Here is a 20,143-nt window from a genome sequence, read left to right as displayed (position 1 = left end):
CTTCCCACGAGGCCTCACCCTCGGTGTCAGACACAAGTTCACGGACCTGTGTCTGCAACCTCGCCCGGCTCGACTCCGTGGAGCCACGTCCACGATGGGGGCGTCGAGAGGTAGACTCCCTCGCCCGCATCGGCGAAGCTCCCTCCGCCGACGTAGTCGGGGAGCCCTCCTGGGAGGTGGCCGCAGTCGGCACCGCACGCGGTACCGATGTCGGGGACCTCACCCCGGGCGATGGGCCAGCCGGCGCCACGCTCGACGGTACCGGAGGCGCAAGCACCGCCGGTACCGGAGGGGTAGGGCGCAACAGCTCTCCCAGAATCTCTGGGAGAACGGCCCGGAGGCTCTCGTTCAGAGCGGCTGCAGAGAAAGGCATGGAGGTCGATGCAGGCGTCGACGTCAGAACCTGTTCCGGGCGTGGAGGCTGTTCCGGGCTGTCCAGAGTGGAGCGCATCGACACCTCCTGAACAGAGGGTGAGCGGTCCTCTCGGTGCCAATGCCTGCTGGGTGCCGACTCCCTCGGCGACCCAGAGCTCTCGGTGCCGACGCGGGGAGGAGACCGGTGTCGATGCTTCTTCGACTTCTTCCGAAGCATGTCACCGGAGCTCCCCGGCACCGACGAGGAGGACGTAGAATCCAGCCGTCGCTTCCTCGGGGCCGAGGTCGAAGGAGGTCGATCTCGGGGGGGGGCTGTACCGCAGGAGCCCTCAGGGTAGGGGGAGACCCACCCGAAGGCTCACCGCCACCAGCAGGGGAATGGACAGCCCTCACCTGCACTCCTGACGATGTACCACCGTCCGACGACATCAGCAGACGAGGTCCCGGTACCACCGACGCCGATGCAGCTATCCGATGTCTCGGCGCCGATGCAGAGGGCCGATGCCTCGATGCACTCGATGCACTGGCGGCCGAGGATGAAGGTCTGGACGCTGACGACGTCGATGCACTCGATGACCCCGGTGCCGATGCCGACGAAGAGCCCGAGAACAAAACGTTCCACTGGGCCAATCTCGCTACCTGAGTCCGCCTTTGTAACAGGGAACACAGGCTACAATTCTGAGGACGGTGCTCGGCCCCCAGACACTGAAGACACGAAGAGTGCCTATCAGTGAGCGAGATTACCCGGGCGCACTGGGTGCACTTCTTGAAGCCGCTGGAAGGCTTCGATGTCATGGGCGGAAAAATCACGCCGGCGAAATCAAAATCCGAAATGACGAATTTGAGCACCAAAAACTTTGAGGGAGAAAAATCTCGACCGAGGCCGAAAAGAGGCCTACCCCGACGACGAAAGAAAACTTACCGGGGCAAAGACTGGAAGTACGGGAAGGGGCAAACGAAACCCAAGGGGGTTTGCGGAGCACTTTCCGAACGAATTGAAAACTTTTCCGAAGAAAAACACGTCGATTTGACAACGGACGCGCGAGGTCGACTCTCCGGGGCTCGACACGGCAAAAAACACAGCCGTACCGAGTGCGGACGAAAGAAGACTGGCCGGCTCGAGCCGGTTTCGGGCGGGAAGATGGCCGCGCATGCGCGGTGCGCGCGGGTGCGCGAGGACTAGCAAAGGACTTTGCTAGTAAGGATTCCAATTGGAGGGGCTGCCGTGGACGTCACCCCATCAGTGAGAACAAGCAGCCTGCTTGTCCTCGGAGAAAGTGCTGTTTCAGTATCCTATCCTGACCTGAGGAAGGGGGCTTTGTTCTCCGAAAGTTTGTCAAAATGTATTAAAATTAGTCCAATAAAAAGATTGCCTTATTTACATGTTCTATTATAAACATTTATTAACACAGCTACAATACTACTTTTTCCTAAAGCAAAAAAATAAAAATATATATTTTATTTACAGTTTGTTGTCTCTGGTTTCTGCTTTCCTCATCTTCTTTTCACTGTCTTCCTTCCATCCAGCATCTGTCTTCGTTCTTTCTCTGCCATCCAGTGTCTGCCCTCTCTGCTATCCCCTCCATCCAATGTCTGCCTTCTCTCCCTGCCCCTTCCATACACATCTGCCCTCTATCTCTGCCCCTTCCATCCACCATCTGCCCCTATCTGCCCTCTCTCTCTCCCCCTTCCATTCACTGTCTGCCCTTTCTCTCTGCCCCTTCAATCCACCATTTACCCTCCCTCTCCCATCCATCCAGGGTCTGCCCTCCCTCTCACTCCCCCTTCCATCCAGGATCTGTCCCCTCTCTCTGCCCCTTTTTTTCAGCCCCCAGTTCCAGCCCCCTTATCCCACCTGCCCCTAGTTCTAGCCCTAGCCCACATCTCCCACCTGCCCCTCCCCTTTTCAGCCCCTAGTTTCAGCTACACTATCCCACCAGTCCCCCGTTTCAGCCCCAGCCCTTTTCTGCACCAGTCCCAAGATTCAGCCCCCAGCCACTTCTCCCTGTCCCCTTTTCAGCCCCCAGTTTCAACCCCAGCCCTTTTCTCTCACCAGTCCCGAGCTTCAGCCCCAGCTACTTCTCCCTGTCCCCTTTTCAGACCCCAGTCTCCACAGTTTCAGCCTCTGCCCCTTTTCAGCCCCCAGTTCCAGTGCTAGCCCCTTATCCCACCTACCCTCCTGTTCAGCCCCCAGTCCAGCCCCCTTCATCCACATGCCTTGCATTAGGGCCCCCCCTTTTCAGCCCCAGACCCATTTTCCCACCAGCCCCAGGCATGGCCCCTATTTTCCCTACTGGCCCCTTCTCTGATCCCAGTTCCAGCCCCCTTCTCCCATCTGAGACCCCCTTCCCCTCCCCTTCTCCCATCTGACACCAATCCCCCCTCCCCTCCCCCATCTGAGACTCCCCTCCCCTCATCTGAGACCCCCTCCCCACCCCTTCCCTCCCCTTCTCCCATCTGAGACCCCCCTCCCCACCCTACCCCTCCTCCCATTTGAGACCCCCCCGACCCGACTTGACTACCAGCTCCGACAGCCCTCTTAGTTCTCCTGCCACCACCCTGCCTTAAAAAAAAATCTGTGAAGCCGTTTCGCAGGAAGCGCTTCGCGTCTGCCCTGCGTGCATTGCAAAAGAAGGAAATTGCCTCGTCGTCTTCAGGCCGTCCCTCACTGTGTCCCGCCACGAAGGTGGGACACAGTGAGGGAAGGCCTGAAGACGACGAGGCGATTTCCTTCTTTTGCAATGCACGCAGGGCACACACGAAACGCTGTCTGTGAAACGGCTTCACAAATTTTTTTTTAAATGCCCGATTTTCCGAGCGCTGACTGGGTGGGCCTGAGTTGTGATTGGGTGGGCCTGGGCCCACCCAGGCCCACCTGTAGCTACGCCCCCCAGCATCTCCTTCCTCTCTCTCCCCCTTCGCAGCATCTCCCATCTCTCTGTCTCTCTCTCTCTCATTCCTTTCCATCATGTCCTCTTCCCCCTTCCATTCAGCATCTCCCCCCTCTCTCTCTCCCCTTTGCAGCATCTTCCATCTCTCTCTCTCTCTCATTCCTTTCCATCGTGTCTCCCCTTCATCCCTCCATCGAGCATCTCTGCCTCACCCCTCCATTGAGCATCTCCCCCCTCTCTCTCTCCTTTTTGCAGCATATTCCATCTCTCTCATTCCTTTCCATCCAGTGTCTCCTCTCCCCCTTACCTCCAGCCATCTCCCATCTCTTTCTTTCCATCCAGTGTCTCCCCCCCTTACCGCCAGCCATCTCCCATCTCTCTCATTCCTTTCCATCCAGTATCTCCCTCTCTCTCTCGCCTCCTTCCATTGCCTCCCCCTTTTATTCACTGTCTCCCCCCTCCCTATCCTCTTCCATTCATTGTCTCTCCAGGCTTTCCCCGTTCCATCCAGTGTCTCTCTCTTCCATCTAGAATGTCCTCTCTCACTCCCCTTCCCTGATGCAGCCATCCAGGGTCTCTTCTCCCCTGCCTCAGCTGTTCTCGCTACTGTGCCCCCCCTAAGGTTAGGGACATAGGCGCCAAACTACTTCCTACTCCTCTCAGCTGCTGCTGTGGCAGCCTGGAGGAACTGCAAGCTTCTGTGCTTTACCCTGCCCTTCTCTGCCTCTCGCTTACTCTTTCCATCCCCCCACACCCGACACAGCTACAAAACAAAATAAAAATGTGTGCGGGGCAGTGCTCTGGAAACAGAAACTTACATTGTGAGGCGAGTGAGGGAGGAGAAGGGAAGCTTGTAGCGGCACGCTCAGCAGGAGTACAGCCCTGCACACATTTTCATTATGCTTTGCCAAGGAGGAAGGAGGGGGAGTGAGTGAGTGAGTGAGCGAGAGGCAGGGAAGGAAAGGGAAGAGCACAGAAGCTTACGGTTCCTCTAGGTTTCCATAGCAGCGGCCAGGAGGAGAAAAGCTACTGGTGGGTTATGTCCCTACCCCTGACCAGGTAGGGGCAGCTCATTTGGGGGGGGGCAATGCCCCCTTCAGGCCCCCCCAAACTACACCCATGCTATTTCTGTCTCATCAATACTAGAACAGTAACACCCTTCTACAAATATGGGAAAAAGATTCAAATCATCTCATCTCTGAAGACTTTCATGCTAAATTATGGTCATCTTAAATCAAACCTCTACCAGCAGCAAACTTCCTACAGTCAATGCTCTTCTTTTACCATAAAGCTGTTTGGACCCCATGTAAATTACACTCTGGAAAACTTACTTCCTCGAATCTCTGTTGGCACTACCATCAACTACCACGAACATTAATTCACATGATCTTTGAATGTCCACAGATGCATCTGGAGCACCATTTGTAAAATATTTCATTCTGATATTTCTTTATCTTTGTCACTAATTATTTTCAAGTCTTGTTCTTCAGAACTTCAATTAACTAGTCATCACAGATTGTTGTTTGATATACTAGTTACAAGAGCTGAACAAATTATCCTAGCAAATTGGAAAGATTCTTCATTACTTAATGAACATTTTTGTGGCAATCTGTTCCGTTATATCACAAATACAAACTTGCCTCAGCTAGTCTTCTGGGTTCAATTATTAAGAAAAATGCAATATGGTCTCCAATTACTGACTTTGTGGACTCTCTATGCAAACCTACGTGAAGTTAAGATTGTATTTGGCACTTTGTACAAAACTTCTAGGCACACCTTCTTGTTTTAACATTAGTTTGAATTGCATTTCTTACACTACTATTTTTATTACCTATAAAAAATTAATAAAATCTCATTAAAAAAATTAGTTGATTTTTATCTACTTTAGACCAAATTGTTCTATATTGATTTTGCCTCTTGTATTATATAAAGTAGGTTTGTAATCATCTGTTTTGTTGTGGTTAACATCTTTCCAATTAATTTAAACTTTAGTCTACTATAGTCTGACTATAAAATTGGCTCCCATTCTATCTCAGATATATAGATATTAGTGGGATTTATAAATGTAAAAACGAGTAGGTCTGTATGTGACATTTACTATGTACCTTTAGGAGTTATGAGGCTCCATGATCCATGAAATTCTGAAAGTTCTTTTGATATCATCTGTTTTTTCTAAATTAATGTTAATATTAACAATACGTTGTCAAAGTTGATGCAGATGTTGGATACAAACTCTGAAAATTCTTCTGCAACATCATGCCAGTTTCTTGGAGGTCAATAAAACAGAATAAGACATAATTGATCGGATAAAGTTTCATGAGTAATGTTACATGCCAGGATTTCTAGATAGAGGATTAAGTTCTGGGAGATAAATTTAATTTTGAAAAATGATTTATAAATGATTGCTATTCCCCCACCTCACTCCCTCTTTTTTTTCTAATTTCTAGTCAGATGACGAATTTTGTATCCCAGAGGACAAATGTTGATCAGAGTTGGGTCTTCTTTAGAATTTAGCCAAGTTTCTGTAATCAGTACAAGGTCTAATTGTTCATCTTCTAGTCAATCAAGGCCATGTGATGATGACACTAAGTGCTGTCACAATTCAAAAGTTTAAAGCACGCAGAAGGGTAGATAACTCATTGGTCAGCACTGTCTCTGATGTTAACGGTGATTTCTGATGTTGGGAAGCCCTGAATAGCAGTCCACTGAAGCTCACAGTGGCAGTTGTGCTGTTCTAATCGCCATGTGATGATGTCACTAACTGCTGTCACAATTCAGAAGTTTAAAGCATGCAGAAGGGCAGATAACTCAGTGATCAGTGCTGTCTCTTGATGTTAAAGGTGATTTCTGGTGTTGGGAAGCCCTGAATAGCAGCCGCTGACGCTCACTTGCTCTCCCAAGTCCATCTTTAATAATGGTTTATGGACTTTTCTTTCAATAAATTATCCAAACCTTTTTTAAATCCTGCTTAGCTAAGTGCTTTTACCATATTCTCTGGTAATGAACTCCAGAAGTTAATTACACAATGTGTGAAGAAATATTTTCTCTGATTTCTTTTACTACTTAGTAGTTTCATTGCATGCCCCCTAGTCCCAGTATTTTTGGAAAGAGTAAACAAGCAATTCATGTTGACCCATTCCACTCCACTCAGTATTTTATAGACCTTCATCATATCTCCCCTCAGCTGTCTCTTGTCCAAGCTGAAGAGCCCTAGTCGCTTTAGTCATTCCTCATAGGGATGTCATCCCATCCCCTTTATCATTTTCGTTGCCCTTCTCTGCACCTTTTCTAATTTTGCGATATCTTTTTTGAGGTGTGGTGACCAGAACTGCATACAGTGTTCGAGGAGCGGTTGCACCATGGAGCGATACAAAGGCATTATACCATTCTCATTTTTGTTTTCCATTCATTTCTTAATAATTACTAACATTCTATTTGCTTTCTTAGCTGCTGCTACACACTAAGCAAAGGGTTTCAATGTATCATCAACGATGATACCTAGATCCTTTTCCTTGGTGGTGACTCCCAATGTGGAACCTTGCATTACTTTGCACTTGCTTATATTAAATGTCATCTGCCATTTGGATGCCCATTCTCCCAGTCTTCATTAGATCTATAGTTTCATAAAACAAAGACGATACAGAATACATAATCTGCATATCTTCAGCATAGATATAATAAGAAACTTCCATCACTTGAAGAACTGTGCTATAATTGCTCTGAAGGAGAATTTTTTTTCTGTTTTGATCAAAAACTTTTACAAATAGATCAAGGGAACTGTGATGGGAGCCACTATGACCCCATCAGTGGCAAATCTGTACTTGACAAAAGTTGAAGAAAAATACCTTACTGAGCATCTTTTTAAAAATAACATCCTTATATGGCACAGATCATTGATGATGTTTTCATTGTTTGGAGTGGAGAGGAAAACACGTTATTCAAATCTTACAATTGATTAACAAGAGATTCACAATTGCAATTTCAGATTTGTTGTGAGATTAAAGAAATCCCCTTACTTGATATTTTGATTACATTTAAAGAGGGTCATTTTCAAAGAAGCATATACTGTAAAAATTTTAAAAAACAATGTGAACAAATGTTTGCATTACACTAGTTGCCACAATAGAGTATTGAAAAGGAATCTACCATCTAGCCAATTTTTGAGTGTAAAAAGCTTGTGTTCTGAACAGGAGGACTTAGAATATCAAGCTGAAGTATGAAGAAACAGATTTGTGGAAAGAGGCTATCAAAGAGATTGTATAGAGGAAAGATATAAAAGAGCTACATCAGTTGACAGAAGGTCACTCCTTGTATCAAAAATAAACATGAAGAAAGTAATTTGCACATTACCTTTATGCATTTATCAAAGATATGTATTTATTTATTTCTACTTGATATACCGCCATATGACCTGTTTTAGGCTTCAAAACAGTTTACAACACAATAAAATAAAGTGATTTACAATACAATGAAATGAGAGAGGAGAAAATGGAGAGAAGAAAGAGAAAAAAAACCCCAACAACAACCTAGTGAAAATCTGAAGCAAAGTCTTGAGTAAACAGGTGGGATTTAAGTGTTATCTTAAATGTAGAAAGAGTTGGTAGGTTTCTAATGTGAAGCAGAAGCTCGTTCCACTGTTTTGGGCCAATACTTCCAAGAACCACAAGGAAAATGCAAACAAACTTTATCTGCTACCATTCCTTGTGTTTTCCTCATGGTTCTTGGAAGTACCAACTTTGCTCTACTCCTTGATTGATTCTATTACAGTCATAGGGTCAGCTGTTCCCTTACCCTCTGTGGGTGTTTCTCCTACTAATATTTTAAAGAAAGAGAAAGGGGAAAGGGACTTGATATACCACCTTTCTGTGGTTTTTGCAACTACATTCAAAGCTGTTTATATATTATATATAGGTACTTATTTGTACCTGGGGCAATGGAGGGTTAAGTGACTTGCCCAGAGTCACAAGGACTTGTAGTGGGAATTGAACCCAGTTCCCCCAGGATTAAAGTCCGCTGCACTAACCACTAGGCTACTATAGTTCAAGGTCTACAACATTTTGCTGATAGATATCTGTTGATAGCATATAAAAGAGAAACAAATCTAAGAAAGTTCACTCTGCTCTTCCAAGACCTGATAATCAAAATGTAGGATTACTAAAAGGACATCAAAAATGTGAATCTTGCTCTGTTTGCCAAGGAAATGTGAACATCATATCATTCCTACACATAGGAAGTCGGTGACTCAACTGTTTGGGGAGGCTAAGGTGGGTGGGGCTAAGGTGGGCGGGGTCAAGTTAAAACCTTAGGGGCCAATATCTATAATCAACAGGAATGGGACAGCAGATGCATTTTTAAGCACAGTACAGAAGAACCCCTACCAGCTGCTACCCCTAGTACCTCTGTAACTGATGGTATCATGCACACTGAGTACACTCCAGGGAATTATGTACCAAAAAATTTAAAATAATACAATATACTAAAGCGAATAGTATGTGCAGTACTGTGTGCAGGTAGTTTAACACTTGGCTCTTGGTCAGTCCTAGCTCCTCAGTCTAGCATATTCCTATTGGCCATGTGAACAGTGATGTATTCTAAAATAATAATAAATTTCTTTTTATTTACCTTTTGTTGTCTGGCCAATTTTTCTCATTGTATCAGTCCCAGTTCTTAGTTTCTACTTTCCTTTGTCTTCTCTTAGCTCTCTTCACAGGGTTTTCTCTCTGTTTGTCATTTCTCTCTCTCCTGCTGTCATCTTCAATTCCTCTAATAGATCTGTCTCCAACATTGATTTTTTTTTCCTATCAGCTTTATTCTATTTAATTTTCCACCTCTCTGTCCAAATTTCTTTTATTCTTACTATTCAATTTCTCTCTTTTACTGCATCTACCTATAGCTTTCTAACTCTTTCCCTCAGCCCAGTTCCTCTATTCCCCTTCCTCATATTCTCCAGTCTTTCACTAATTCTATCCTCTCCCCCTCCCATTCAATATCTCCCCTCTCTATCATTTTCCATCTGGCATCTCCCCATGTTCTCCATTCCTTTCAGCCAGTATTTCTCCTCTCTTCCCTCCAGCATCCCTCCATTCTTCTCATTTCAATGCAGCATCTTCCCCTCTCTTTCTCCAGCCTTTCCATGCAGCATTTCCCCCACCCTTTCCAGCCAGTGTCTTCCTCTCTCTCTACCCCTTTCCTGACAAAATATCTCCTCTCTTCCATCTTTCATCCAGCAACTCCCCTCTATTTTCCCCTTTTCATTCAGCATATCCCCTTTTCTCTCCACCTTTTATAAAAAGTGTTTCTCCCACCTTCCTCCTCCCCCCCACTGACCTTTTCAGCCACAATGTCCCTGTTCTCTGTATCCCCTTGCAGCTAGCCTCTTCTTTCTCCAACTCCCCCCTACACACACAGAATCTCCCTGCTTTCTCTTTGCCCTCTTTCAACCAGCACCTCTACTCTCTCTCTGAATTCCCTTCCATTTCCTGCCAAGCCTTCTGCTTCTCCTCAAAAGAGCAGCACTGCAGCAGCAATTTAAAAAACAAAAACACCACGGAACCTCTGCTTTCATAGGTGTGGCTGCTCTCTGACAGTCCTTCCCCCTCTGGAACAGGAAATTGATGTCAGAGGGAGTGTGACCAGCCGTGCCTATGAAAGCAGAGACTCCCTCCCTCCTGTTGCCATTTCTGCCTCGCTAATTATAGAGCAAAGCTCTGTGGGACTGCGGGTCTCTGCACGCTGCAGCTACCACTTCTAGCTGACCACGCCTCCTCTGCTATAACGTCCTCTTTCAGAGGAGGTCAGCCGGAAGATGAGATAGTAGCTGCAGCATGCAGAGACATGGTTCCACGCAGCTTTGCTTTATAATTAGTACTGTATGAACGGCAGAGGTTGAAACAGGAGACAGGGAAGGAAAACATCTACAGCCTAACGCAGGAGGTGGGGGGAGGGGGAAGAGAGGGGCAATACTAGAAAGAATGCAGCAGGCATGGAAGGTCGGGCTGGGGAGGCTTAGCCTCCCCAAGCCTCTTATACCGGGCGCCTATGTTCCTACATCCTATGATGAAGTCTATGAATTAAGACAATTTTCTAATTGTAAAAATGGAGTAGTATAGTATATTTAGCCATTTGATTATTTTCGCTTTTGCATTTTGTCCATGCCACATCCATCTTGAAGAAGTAGAGATGTAGATAAGCTTTTATTAAGAGTAGAACAATAAATCATATTTATTGTATTAACTCTATATGGGTTGATGATGGATGCTGACCTGTCTTTTTATAAGAATGTTTTTACTCTTATTTTTGATATACATATGGCATACGTCCCATTTGGACAATTTGTTTTAGCTTTTTTGTCAATTTTCTAGTACAGGATTAATCCATTTATGCATCTCATCAATTTCTTTTCCTGAAGATAAGATGTTTATGCCTCAAACTTGTTTCTTTCTCATGTCTAGCTTAATTAGGATGATTTGTAGTTTAAGGGCTATAAAGGAATAGATCTATTTTATTTTACTTTAGGAAAGAACTGGTATTCAGGAGATCACTGTTTCTCCGAATCCCAATTTTCCCACATTGTTCCCCCCCCCCCCAATCCCTCCTCCTCATCACTATATCCAAGCAATTTTCCCAATCTTTGATCAAACTCCCGATTAGTATGGGTCAAATCTGCAAAAAGAAAGCTACTGGGTTCTACAACAGTTACAGAGGTCAATTACTCCACCTTATCTGGGCCCAAATTACTCTGTAAATTGTCTCATGCCCTTTTAACTGAAACAATATCTTCTCATTGACTTGCAATTCCTGGCAAATATTTAGCCAAATCCCCACTGATAGGCCCCTCATTAATTTGTAGTGCCTAACCATCAACATTTTTGCTGTCATAATTAACTTGTGGGCTACCTCTAACTCAACTCCCCTCTCGCCCCTCCATACATCAAGGCCAAATAAAAATCGAAGAGAATCTTCTGCCCAATTTTCTCCTGTTCATCACTGAACTTTCATCCATACACTGCTGAGAGCCTTGAATGAGGAGCAGGATTAAAGCTTTTACTGTTAATCTCCTGAGTGGTGAAGAGAAGCCGATCTGCGGGCTGGAGATTGGGGAGTCTCGCTGCAACCTGTGCTTAGAGGTAGGACGTTGTCTGCCCATGGGTGGTGATTCCTTTCAGGGTGGACCCCTGAAGGGCTTGGACAATGAGAGTTGAAGTCCATTTCTCCGTTGGCGATGTTGAAGCAATGGAGGAGTTATTATTAATACCAACTGGTTGCAGGTCAGGCGAAGGTGTTGTGTATAAGGGCATAACCCAGTAAGGACAGATTAACTACTCTTGTGACTTTGTAAGATCAATTGTGTTTACCATCTAAGTCCTGTGCTGAGGATTCCTATGACCAGTGTTGCAGAGTTATACTTGTTCAATAAAGTTCAGTTAATTTCTTGCACTCTCCTTGACTACTGTGTGGTTCCTGTTTGAGATCTGAAGGGGACCTGATGTGAGTAGTTTACAACCAGTCTCTTGGACCCCGTGTGACCTGGCTAAGTGAGAGAAGCGGGTTACACTTCCACTAGAAAAAAAAACATTAATTCCTATCCAGTCTCATTTTCAATACAGTAACAACTTTAAAGGAAAGGAAGCATGACTAACTAAAACTTCATTACTGCTGTATAGCTGCACTACCTTTGTGTCAAGCAATGTATTGTTTTTGGAAGAATCAATATAGTTTTCAGTACCTCCACAAAGAAATAAGCATTTCCCCTGCTCCCATAAATGAGAGCTGGTTTGCGGCTGATCCAGCTATTATCTGAGATCACAATGTAGTCAATATCAGAGAAAAAATGGTTGTATTTTTTAATGATCTCTTCTAGTCCACCAGATCCAGTTTCTTCCATACCTTCAATAATAAACTTCATGTTTACTGGAATATCCTAATTAAGAAGCAAAGCAAAACAAAACAAAAGAATAATTTAAGGTTAGGACACAAGTTGCTGTAAAATATAAAAGGTGTGTACTATACTGCCATACAGAAAACAAATAACACAACAACGGGAAAATGCAACCTTGACTTTCTAGATTTTGAGCACTAACATGTTTTTTAAATATTGTCAATTTTGAAGCTTAATGATTGTAAACCAGACTGAAAATTTGTGTTCAAATATTATACATACTGCATATATTAAAGGAGCTGCCGTGGGTAAAAAACAGCAACTCTCCCTCCTCCCTAGAGATATTCATGACTCCCTCCCTCGCAGCCAAACCTTCCCTGCCAACAAGGACCTGTACCCCTTCTTCCCTCACAAGGACCCAGTGGCGTACCAAGGGGGGGTGGTGGGGGCGGTCCACCCCGGGTGCACGCCGCTGGGGGGTGCCACGGCGCGCGCCTGTGGGCTCTGACTTCGCGGACTTCGCTCGTTCGCTGCAGCTCCCTCTGTCCTGGAACAGGTTACTTCCTGTTCCGGGGCAGAGGGAGCTGCAGCGAATGAGCGAAGTTCGCGAAGTCGAAGCCCACAGGCGCGTGCCGCGGCACACACCCCCAGCGACGAGGACCCGGGGGGGGGTCATTTCACCGGGGAGGGGGGGAAGGTGTCATTTTGCAGGTGGGGGGGGGGGGGGTGGCGCGCTGCACCCGGGGGGGGGGGCGCATCGGCAATCCGCCCCGGGTGCCATCCACGCTAGGAACGCCACTGCAAGGACCCTTTAACCCTCCTCCCCAAACACCTTCCACTCACCCTGTAGGTCTCCCCAGGCCTACCCAAAACCATCTCTGGTGGTCTAGTGGAGGTTGGGCAGAAGTGATCCCCATCTGTTCCTGCTTGTGCTGGTGCTAGGTTCAAAACAGAAACTGCAACTAGGGCTGCATTTCAGTAATTGTATGATTAAAGGTGTGTTATTTATTTATTTTTCAAAATGACTCAATAATATACCTTTAATTGTGTGATTAATCGTGATTGCAAATTTTAATTGAAATGCAGCCCTAAAAAATTAAGGAATAAAAAGTAATGAAAAGATAAGAAATACAAAACACACATTAAAAAATTACAAATTAAAGAATCTAAAACAGCATGCAGAATAGTTATAAACAGCCTTATAGTTTTCACAGCCTACTTCAGAAAAGCAAGCCTAACTGCAACCCTTAGCAGTAGTCTCTCAGTACTACTGCTAGGAGTCAGGCTGTCATTTAGAAACTGGTTCCGGCATTGGCAGGAAAAACTGTGATCTCCACTAGACCACCAAGGATAGCTTGTGATGGGCAGGAGCTTTGAGGTCCTTGAGGGGGTACGATGTATAGGTCTTTGTTAAGAGGATGTCAGGGTATGGGTTCTTGTCAATGGGGGCAGGGGAAGGAGGAACTGTTGTTTTTTTTATCAGTTAGCATCATGGTAAAAGCCTGATATCTTGTAGATGGTGCCTGGTAGCTGCACAGTAGAAGCCCAATGCCCTCTAGCTGGAAAATTAACACCAGCTTTGACCTGGTCTTATTGTTCCTGGAATAATGAATGCAGCTTATGGCGTGTTCACTACAAGCGGCATTTTAAAATTTGCATAATAATGAATCTTTTTGCATACATTTGCATGCTTTGCACCTCATTATTCCACATATCCACCACCCTCGCCGTGAAAAAATACTTCCTGACATTAGTTCTGAGTCTGCCTCCCTTTAACCTCAATTCATGTCCTCTAGTTCTACCGCCTTCCCATCTACGGAAAAGGTGTGTTACCTTTCAAATATTTGAACGTTTGTATCATATCACCCCTGTTTCTCCTTTCCTCCAAGGTATACATGTTCAGTCAGCAAGTCTCTCCTTGTACGGTTTGCAAAGCAAATCCCATACCATTTTTGTAGCTTTTCTTTGCACCACTTCCAGTCTTTTAACATCTTTAGCAAGATATGGCCTCCAAAACTGAACACAATACACCAACGATTTGTAGAGGGGCATCAACACCTCCTTTCTTTTGCTGGTTATGCCCCTCTCTACGCAGCCTAGCATCCTTCTGGCCACGGCTGTCGCCTTGTCACATTGTTTCTTCACCTTCAGACAGTGGCGTAGCAAGGGCGGGGCGGTGGGGGCTGTCCGCCCCGGGTGTCAAGGGGTGGGGGGGTGCTCTGTCCACCCCCACCCCCCGGCGTGGACTCCCCCAGCGCAGCGCCTCTCACTCCCCCTCCCATCCGACAGTCCCCACCTGCCTATCAGCTGAGCTCCGTGCACCCGGCACCTCGAATCTGTAGCGCTGCTGACTGTAAAAGAAGAAAATTGTCTCGTCGTTGGCCCTTCCCTCGCACTGTATCCCGCCCTCTGATGTAACTTCCTATTTCCTCGAGGGTGGGACACAGTGAGGGAAGGGCCAACGACGAGACAATTTTATTCTTTTACAGTCAGCAGCGCTGCAGATTCGAGGTGCCGGGTGCACAGAGCTCAGCTGGTAGGCAGGTGGGGACTGTCAGGGGGGGAGTGAGAGGCGCTGCGCCGGGGGGTCCACGCCAGGGGGGTGCCGAGCCATGCCGGGGGGGGGGACGCCGTGTTGCACTGCACCCGGGGGGGGGGGGGCGCGCTCAGTTTTGTTTTTTTTTTGGTGTATTACAGTGACCTGGCGGTTCAAAATGTGTATAAACACCACACTTACATCATTGCACATCCTACCTCCATTCTAATCAAAATGCTAAGCAGAAAAGCACTATTCCTTATCCAAAAACCTGGTTCTAATACTCTATTAATGGAATATAAAAGGTCTAAAATACATATCAGCTACTTAGCTTAGATGGAGTTTGTGCAAGTCCAATCGTGTTCTTGCTGTATGTTCTTGATCACTGCAATACTTGTTGAATATCGGTCTGTGCAAAGCTTTAGTGAAAAATCAATATCCAAGAGCTCCTAGTTCCCTACATGGGCCACGTTTCTTTTGGCGTCTTCAGGGGAACTGATTGTTCAGCATAACCAGGGAGAAAAAACACCCAAACCCGGTCTAAAACCGACGTGAGACTTACCGGTCTGTAGTTTCCCACTTCTTCCCTGTCTCCACTTTTGTGAAGAAGGACCACATCCGTTCGTCTCCAATCTCACGGAACCTCTCCCGTCTCCAAAGATATAAAGGTCCCACCAGGACCTCTCTGAGCTCCTTCAGTATCCTGGGATGTATCTCATCCGGCCCCATAGCTTTGTTCACCTTCAGATTCTCCAGCTGTTTATAACCTCTTTTATCTGTAAACGGCGCAGTATCCACTCCATTCCCAGACGTTTCCTCGGCATCCAACCGCGGTCCTTCTCCAGGATTTTCCTCCGTGAACACCGAAGAGAAATAATTGTTTAGCACGTTCACTTTATCTTCATCACTCTCCACGTGCCATTCTCATTATCTTTCAGTCTTGCAATTCCATTCCTATCTCTTCTTCTTTCTCCAATATATCTGAAAAAGGTCTTGTCACCTCTCTTTACATCTTTAGCCATTTTTTCTTCCTCTCGCGCCATCGGAGAAGGTTGGGGGGGCCGGTGGAGCAGCTGATGGCAGAATCAGTTGAGGCTCAGGAGCAGGAACCGGACTGCTAAGAGGCCGACGCATCGGCACCTCCTGTATGGAGGGGGAGTGGTCCTTTCGGCACCAACGCTTCTCGGGTGCCGAGTCCTTTGACGCCCCAGAGCTCCTGGCACCATGCGTCGAGGGAGAATGGTGACGGTGCTTCTTAGCCTTCGCTCGATGCCCATCACTGAGGATCCTCTGTGCCAACAAGGACGACGTTGAATCCTCATGTCGCCTCGGGGTCTGGTCGGTCTTGGGGGGCCTGCACAGCAGGAGGCCTCGAGACAGATGGAGACTCATTCAATGCCTCACTGCTCCCAGCATGTCTTGGCCTCTCAACAACCATTACCTCTGCTCCTGATGTTGATGCATCCTTCGATGTCGATGTCGACGCCGCCGACCTCAGTAGCGATGCTGATGCTGGACTGAACCCCAAAAAAATTTCTTGCGTTGGGCTTCTCGAGCTAGTTGAGTCTGTTTCTTCATACAAAGACACAGCGCACAGCGAGCTGGGCTATGTTTGGGCCCAAGGCACTGAGATGGTCCGGTTGCACCGAGTACAATGTTTGAAGCCGCTGAGTGTCTTCGATGACATGGAAGGAAAAATGGCACTGGCGAAATCAAAGGACTCGATTGTGCCAAAGTAAAAAGGGCACAAAAAAGAGTAGAAACCCGACCGAGCGGCCTAAAACCGGCCGCATCGAAAAAGAAAGGAAACTTAAACCAGGGGACAAAAAGAAACTTTGAGAAATAAAGGACACACTTTAAAAAAAAAAGAAAATAAAGAAATAAATGAAAAAACACGAGACTAAAAGTTGAGTTGACGAAAAAAGAAGACTCTTTTCCCGGGCACTTCAAGGAGCATAGAAATAAATCTGCCGCACCTTGTTGCAGAAAAAAGAAAACTGAGGTATGCGCTCATGCAGCGGGTGGGAAGTCAGTCTGCGCATGTGCTGTGCGTGCTGCAAGCGCGCCAGAAGGATCTAGCAAAGTATTTTCTATTTGCTATAGCAAATGCCGGTTCCCAGGCCGACGCGGACATTGACCCACTTTTGAGGATAATACAGCCTGCTTGTCCTCGGAGAACACAGGTTTGTCACTCCCATGGTATAAAAAGAATCCTGCATGCCATCAACCTCCCAAGCAGCATTATTTCACGTCTCAAGAGCATTAGGCTGCAAAGTCACAGCACAATGCTCCCAGGCCACTGCTTAATTTATTCTTGACTCCAGCAAGGAAGTCCTTCTGCTCTCGCTAGATCTCTCTGCAGCCTTCAGTCTGATTGACCACACTATCCTTCTCTAGCACTTAAAAGATATGAATATTACTTGTACTGTTCATACATAGTTTCAGTCCTATTTATTGATATATCGTAAGGTGCTCTGGTGTGGTTCAACCTCTACTTCTCACTCTCTCCACTGCAGTGTACCCCAGGGTTCCATTTTTGGCCCTATCCATTTTAATGTTTACCTTGCACCACTCACAGTATTTATCCAATCCCTAGACTTAAAGTTCTTCATTTACACCAATGATCTGTGGACCCTTTTTCTGTTGGATTATTTGTAGTAAATAATTAGCAGATTTTAGTACACACAGCTTCAGCTTTAGAAATGTTAATTTCTTTCTTCATCTCTCTCTCATTCACCCCTGAATAATTCACTGCTGAGTCACTTTAAAGTTGAAGTAACAAAACATCTGTTTACTCACAGTTTGTAGTTAGATTATAATCAGACAGGCTTATATATACATATTACTATACATTTGTATTATCAGCTCCTTCCATGTGCTTAGATGGTAATGGATGCTCACACCACCATAGATCCTCTCAGGTTAGGAGAGATCATGAGCTCCATGTGCTCCATGTGCTCCATGTGCTGCATCTGATCCCCACAGGAAGTTGCATAGCTGTGTGACCTCTCTAAGTAATTCACATCAGAGGTCACAGAGTAATCACAGAGAAATAATAGGTGACAGGCAATGCATGTAAAAATACAATACATTCCAACAAACCCCTTCTCATGCATAACTGTCATGCAATTATTTATTCATACAAAGTCCAAGCTTTATACGCAGATTCACAAAATGTTCTCTGGGTAACGGTTTGGTCATGATGTCAGCTGTCATCTCACTGGTGTGACAATAGTGTAGACTGATGACCCCTTCTTTCGCCAACTCTCGCACGTTGTGGTATTTCGTTGCGATGTGCTTGGTGCGTGACTGAACCTTGTCATTCTGTGACAGTCGGATGCAGCTCTGATTATCTTCCATTATCTGGATTGGTCTCTGTTCAGCTATTCCAAAATCCAGCATAAGTTTTTCAATCCACATCAGTTCTCTGCACGCTTCCGATGCTGCCACATATTCAGCTTCTGTAGAAGACAGACTCACAATACTTTGTTTATGACTGGCCCATGAAATTTGTACATTTCCATACATAAACACATATCCACTTGTGGATTTATAATCAGAATGATCCCCTGCCCAATCTGAATCACAGTAACATATTAGTTTTGGATTACTATTGGCTGAAATCTTTAATTTACAATCAATGGTACCCTTTAAATACCTTACCATCCTTTTAACTGCAGTCCAATCTGATTTGGTAGGTGAGCTGACCCTTCTGCTCAAAATTCCTACTGCATTTGCTATATCAGCCCTGTATGTGGTAGCTAGATATAAAAGCTTACCTATGGCTGATCTATATTGGATGTTATCTGGTAAAGGTTCTCTTACTGTTTCATCCTTCAGAAAATCAGTGATCATGGGAGTGCTTACAACTTGGGCATCTTGCATACCTAAACTTTCAATAAGCTCATTTATTTTCTGCTTCTGGCTTAGAAGATAAGAACCATCATTTTGTTTCTCAATTTCTATACCAAGATAGTATGACACATTACCAAGTTCTTTTATCTCAACATTGAGGTTTAAACACTTTACAATGTCCTTGTACTCTTGCTCACTTTTGCTTGCAATGAGCAGATCATCAACAAAAGCTAAAATGTATGCATATTGTCCATTTCTGCACCTAGTGTACAAGCATTTATCTGCTTCACCTTGCTTAAATCCTAAATTTGTCAATATTTCATGCAATTTATCATTCCAACATTTTGCACTTTGCTTTAATCCATAAAGACCTTTGTTTAATTTACACACTAGCTGTCTTTGTTTTGTATTTATGAAACCTGTTGGTTGTTCCATGTACAAGTCTTCAGTTATATCTCCATGAAGAAACGCTGTTTTCACATCAATGTGTTTGACTTGCATGCCTTTTGAGACTGCAATGCTCAGAAGTGTTCTTATTGTCGTGTGTTTCACTACAGGTGCAAACACTTCATCAAAATCTTCTCCATATTTTTGAAGATATCCCTTTGCGACTAATCTGGCTTTATACCTTTCCACTTTTCCTTGTGCATTCCTTTTTAACTTGAATACCCATTTGCATCCTATAGCTTTCTTGCCAGGAGGTAATTTTGTAAGAATCCAAGTATTATTTTTATCCAATGCATCAATTTCTTCTTGTGCAGCTTTATGCCATTCAGCAGCTTCTTCTGCTGGCATTTTCTCAATCTCATCCCATGTTAAGGGCTCTTGAGCTTCTGCTGACTTTGTTAGGTAAGACAGTCTTGGGGGTGGAACACCTTTGTTTTCCCTGGATGAGCGTCTGACAACAAGTTGGTCTGACCTTTCCGCATCCTCTAAATCTGAGAGTCCTTCTCCAATTGATTCCCCTTCTCCAACTGTACTGTCTTCTTCAATGATCCTTTCTGTGTCTGTTTCCTCTGCCTGTTCCTCGTTAGATACAGATGAGTTGCTTTCAGACATCTGCCTTGGTATGGCATTTATATACACTGGCATGTCTATTATGGTTCTAGTTTCATATTCTGGATGATAAGGCTCATCTGGGATAATCCAGCCTTTATCAACCCTTTTGTTTTCATCAAAATATGTAACATGTCTTATGCCAACAATGCCAGTTTTCAGATTCAAAATTCTATATCCTTTGTGTCCTGGAGCATAGCCAACTAAAATGCCCCTTTCTGTTGTGGAATCCAGCTTATGCCTTCTTTGCTTTGGTACATGAGCATATGCTGTACTTCCAAATGTTCTTATGTGTGACAGGTTTGGCTTCCTACCATGCCATGTCTCATGTGGTGTGCGCTCAGCGCCTTTAGTTGGCATTCTGTTTTGTAGGTACACTGCTGTGAGAATGGCTTCCCCCCATAGTCTTTTAGGGAGATTGCTATCTGACAGCATACATCTGGTCATTTCCACAAGTGACCTAAATTTTCTCTCTGCAACAGAATTTTGCTCTGGTGTATAAGCTACTGTTGTGATATGTTGAATGCCTTCTTGTTCTAGAAATGTGCGCAT

At 45.3% G+C, this 20,143-nt stretch overlaps 1 protein-coding gene across 7 annotated transcripts in view; it reads right to left on the bottom strand.

Annotated features, from left to right (window-relative positions):
* LOC115475709 (beta-Ala-His dipeptidase-like) overlaps positions 1-20,143 on the bottom strand; it is a 190,747-nt gene that overhangs the window by 44,531 nt on the left and 126,073 nt on the right. For all 7 annotated transcript variants that reach the window (XM_030211654.1, XM_030211663.1, XM_030211638.1 and 4 more), the window contains one exon: positions 11,992-12,186. In XM_030211654.1, coding sequence (XP_030067514.1) covers positions 11,992-12,186 — 195 coding nt within the window. The remainder of the gene's footprint in view (positions 1-11,991; positions 12,187-20,143) is intronic.

This window comes from Microcaecilia unicolor, chromosome 1 (genome assembly GCF_901765095.1).
Source record: "Microcaecilia unicolor chromosome 1, aMicUni1.1, whole genome shotgun sequence".
Lineage (NCBI taxonomy): Eukaryota > Metazoa > Chordata > Amphibia > Gymnophiona > Siphonopidae > Microcaecilia > Microcaecilia unicolor.
Note: the sequence above shows the minus strand (reverse complement) of the source record. Positions and strands in the feature narration are given on the sequence as shown.